The sequence below is a fragment of the Cannabis sativa genome, chromosome 3 (assembly GCF_029168945.1).
Source record: "Cannabis sativa cultivar Pink pepper isolate KNU-18-1 chromosome 3, ASM2916894v1, whole genome shotgun sequence".
Classification (NCBI taxonomy): Eukaryota; Viridiplantae; Streptophyta; class Magnoliopsida; order Rosales; family Cannabaceae; genus Cannabis; species Cannabis sativa.
In genome coordinates, this window is record NC_083603.1 from 35,232,970 (window position 1) to 35,237,492 (window position 4,523).

Sequence of the window (4,523 nt, forward strand, 5' to 3'; positions counted from 1 at the left end):
CATTAAACATATCTCGCACAAGAGAGACATCCCAACTTCTATTATCCACATGAAAAAGAGAGTTGACCGTATAATGGTCGAGACCCGGAGTAGTGGTGGATACAAAAGGGTTACCATTATCAAGGAGCCAAGGATGAGCCAGAATTCTTGTTGCAGTACCAGTGCTAATGATCCTCCTAGTACCAGACCGTACCAAGTGTTGAGCATTCCAAATACTACACCAAACAAAATTGGGGTTACTTCCGAGTTCAGCATTCAGAAAAGCTGATCGTGGGTAGTACTTGGCTATAAAGACTTGACTAACAAGGGATGAGTCAGAGCATAACAATCGCCACCCTTGTTTGGCAAGCATTGCAAGGTTAAAATCATGGAGATGACGAAAACCCATACCTCCTAAGTCCTTGCCCACTAGCACTCTTTGTTTTCTACCAAAAGCTAGCCATAAGTTTCTCAATATCATTGCAGATTTTCAGAGGGATCAGAAACACACTCATGGCATATGTTGGAAGAGATTGGATGACAGTCTTTAGTAGAATTTCCTTACCAGCACGAGAAAGGAACTTACCATCCTAACTATTTATGCGGTTAATGATCTTATTCTTGAGAAAGCCAAGAATAACAGTCTTCTTTCTTCCAATAATGTTCGTCAGTCCTAAGTAGAAAGAGCCTTCAGTAGCTTCAGGCATACCAAGGGTTGAGCATATTTGAGTTTTGACCACACCATCAGAGTTAGGACTGAAGAATATCGAAGACTTGGATGCATTGACACGCTGACCAGATGCAAGCTCAAAAGAGTGAAGGAGTCTATTCATACTATTAGCAGCATTTGGGGTGGCTTGGCAAAATAAAAAACTGTCATCAGCGAAGAGCATATGAGTAATAGAGGGGGCCCCGTTTGCCACACGACACCCATGGATGATCCTATCTGTTTCATACTTCTTAATAAGATTTGAAAACCCCTCAGCACAGAAAATAAACAGATATGTGGACAAAGGATCGCCCTGACGAATGCCTTGCGAAGAAATAATAGGGCCCATGATATGACCACTATGGATAACAGAGTATTTAACCGAGGTAACACATTTCAGGATAAGATTAATCCATTTGCTGGCAAAGCCCATTCGACACATTATAGCTTGCAAGTAGCCCCATTCAACTCTATCATAAGCCTTGCTCATATCAAGCTTCAAGGCCATATAGCCTTTTTTGCCTCATATTTTCCTCTTGAGGTAATGCATGATCTCAAACGCCACCATAATGTTATCAGAGATGAGCCTACCGGGGATAAAAGCACTTTGAGTTGGAGAAATAATCTGATCAATCATGCTTCGCATTATATTCGCAAGGAATTTAGCAATAATCTTGTAAGATACATTGCAAAGAGCAATAGGACGCAGATCACCCATTGTGGAAAAGTTTTTATTTTTCGGAATCAAAACAAGAATGGTATCATTGATATCAGGAGGCAAATCTTCAAATTTAAAAAAACTAGTAACAAGCTGAACAATGTCAGGACCAACAAGTATCCCAGTGATGTTGATAAAAGCCAGGCCCCATACCATCAGGACCAGAAGCTTTATCAGGATGCATTTGAAAAACAGCTTGTTTTATTTCTTCAGGAGTAACCGGCTGTAAGAGAGCTTCATTATGATCATCAGTGACAGAACTAGATATACCATGTACCACAGAGTTGCAATCAATACCATCAGTAGCATAGAGAGCAAGAAAATAATCAGTGATAACCTGATCAAGACCCGAAGACCAGTTGACCCACACATCATCAGAGTTTTTCAGTTGAACAATTTGGTTGGTACGTCTGCGAGTACTGGCAGTGGTATAAAAATACTTACTATTCTTGTCACCCGCATGAAGCAAAAACTATGTTGAACGTTGTTTCCAGTAGATCTCCTGTTGAGCTAAAATCTCAAAATAATTACACTGTTCGGCAGAGAAATCATGATCGTGAGAATCGCCATTATCCACTTTCAGCTTTGCCATTTTCTTCTTACTCTGTTTCAACCTTTTCTTGAAATTTCCGAGAAGCTCAAAACCCCATTCAGATAAAAGAATGCTGCAACATTTTAACTTTTCAGCAAGGGATAAATGACTATTCACGGCCCAACAATCTTTCACAAGCTCAAAACACAAAGGCTCACGAGACCAAGCATTTTCATATCTAAATAAACGCACAAGGCTAGTAAAGGTCACAGATTCAAGCTCAAGAAACAACGGAGTATGATCAGACGAAGAGTAATCACAGTTTGACAATTTCGCATCAGGAAATAAAAAAAACCAATCATGATTCACAAATGCCTTGTCTAACCTGATTTCAATGTGAGCTGAGGTCCCACGTCCTCTCTCCCAAGTGAACCGATACCCTTTCCAGTCAAGTTCTCCAAGCTGGCAGTCATGGAGCGCAAGGTTGAAACCATTGATCAGAGAATCGAGGTAGGGTCGGCCTCCCTTCACATCATCCTGAGTTGTGATATTATTAAAATCGCCAAGAATACACCAAGGAAGAGGTGATTCATCAGCAATTGAGCGGAGCAGATTCCATGCTGTGTGTCGAAGAGAGCGTTAGGGTTCACCATAAAAACAAGTTAAGCGCCATGGAATTTTGCCAGGGAGGGATATCTCAAGATCAATATGGTTGTTGGAGAAATTCAATAACCGAGCTTCATCAGAAAATTTCCAAAAGAAAGTAAGACCACCTTTTCTTCCTTGGGCTTCAACAGTTAAAGAACTTTCAAAGCCCAACTTACACTTCACCCGGTCCACCACATCCTTTCTACACAAAGTTTCACAAAGAAATAAAAAATTGGGCTTCTTTTCAACACAAATGTCTTGTAGGAATTGAATGGCCCATGGGTTCCCAAGCCCATGGCAATTCCAACCAATAGTACTCATATCGATTGGTGGGCCTGGGAACCAGGGCCCATCGAACTGCCGTTTTTTGGGAGACCAACAACATCTTGATTAGAAAAATCATTAGGCTCATTTTCAATATCCACTTCCTTAAAAATAGAATTATTATTGGCTGAAAAAGAATTATTTTCAATTCTTTTTCTTTTTTAGTCAACCAAATCCATTTGCATATCAGAAATAAAGGTGGCATCATTATCATGCAAAATTAATGTGGGGTTAACAATAGAAGGTACCATGTGTGTAACAGCTTTTCTAGAATCAAGGAATTTATTCGAATGGACAAACAACCTTGAATGTTGCTGATTTTTATGCGTGTAAGATCCCTTTATTTCAGCCGTGACTGCAACAACCCAATTGGAGAATGGAGCCGTGGCTGTGGCCGCACCATTGGCTGAAGATACCGTGACTGGAGCAGCGGCAGTGAAGGCGGAATTGGCTGCTGGTTTTGTTGCTGATGGTGGTTCGATTGGAGAAGCAGCACCTGCGCCTGGTGTGGTGATGCCTGGTGAAGTGGCGTTGGGTTGTCGGGTTCGTAGCCATGGGGAGGCAGTCAGAAAGCTTTGCCTTCTTGATGATGCTTTCATCTCTAATCCATACGGTTTCACAATATCTTCAATCGGTGTATCATAAAGCTTAGCACAAAAGTGTTCCGAATGGCCCATGATTCCACAAATGAAACAAAATGTGGGCAGTTTTTCATATTTAAAATTTGCATAAAAAGCATCACCACCGATTTTACGAAATTTCATTCGCCTCTTGAGAGGAACTTCAACATTAAGTCGGACTCTAGCACGTAAATATTCCCTCCAAACGCCTTGAAAGTTGTTTGGATAGATTTCAAGAAACGTACCGATATAATTCCCCGCTTGTCGGACTGCCCGTTCCTTCTTGAATCCGGTTTGGAGATCATGAATTTGCACCCATAAGTCGAGTTTGTTTAGCGCAATTGTTCTTGGATTATCTCCCTTCTTTAGCCTTTCAAGAATCAATTATTTCCGATCATATGTCCAAGGACTTCCCGTAAGGACTCTTTGAATATCAATTTCATGAAAAAATTGGAAAAGAAATCGATTTTGTTCGATTATTTTGACATACATTCATTTCCCCAGTTTCCATAAATCTGCCATTATATTCTGAAAAATCATGAAGTCGGAAACCTTCCCTGTCAACAATCTTCCAACGAGACACCATCGATCATCGAACTCTATTTCTTCCACATCCTCCTCCTGGTAGACAACTTCGTTTTCTTCCTCATCATCCAAGCAGATATTCTTCCATTTCTGCTCCAGATCTTTATTGACACCACTCGAAGAAGCCATGGATGGCAGGAAAATAATCAAAACTCTCTAAACACTCAACAATCTCAAGAAATCAAAACACTCTATAGAAGAGAGACAAAATCACATACCAACAGGCATGACCAAATTCCACATTGATAGAGATTAGAGGACTCTTATTAGTAGACCTATGTTGTGTATATTGTTTTGGCATGTTGTAATGAGCCTAAATTCATAATTTTGTCATGTCGAAATCTTTGTTACTGATAGCCATTTTCTTGTCACCAAATAATTAACACACATTTAAAATAATATTTAATG

General features: G+C 40.2%; 1 protein-coding gene across 1 annotated transcript; it reads right to left on the bottom strand.

Moving 5' to 3' along the window:
• Positions 1 to 1,211: 1,211 nt before the first annotated feature.
• LOC133036035 (uncharacterized) lies at positions 1,212 to 2,907 on the bottom strand. The gene is made up of 4 exons (XM_061112507.1): positions 2,622 to 2,907; positions 1,940 to 2,558; positions 1,560 to 1,825; positions 1,212 to 1,471 (listed from the first exon to the last, which is right to left on the bottom strand). Exons 1-4 carry the CDS (start codon positions 2,905 to 2,907, stop codon positions 1,212 to 1,214), a joined length of 1,431 nt encoding a protein of 476 aa, XP_060968490.1.
• Positions 2,908 to 4,523: the final 1,616 nt, after the last annotated feature.

Excerpts from the sequence above, each read along its gene's own strand:
- LOC133036035 (XM_061112507.1), bottom strand. The coding sequence starts at position 2,907 with ATGAGTACTATTGGTTGGAATTGCCATGGGCTTGGGAACCCATGGGCC. Across the intron at positions 2,559-2,621 it reads TCTTGAGATATCCCTCCCTG|CATGGAATCTGCTCCGCTCA; the intron begins GCAAAATTCCAT and ends TTCGACACACAG. Across the intron at positions 1,472-1,559 it reads TAAAGCTTCTGGTCCTGATG|ATTTGCCTCCTGATATCAAT; the intron begins GTATGGGGCCTG and ends TTAAATTTGAAG.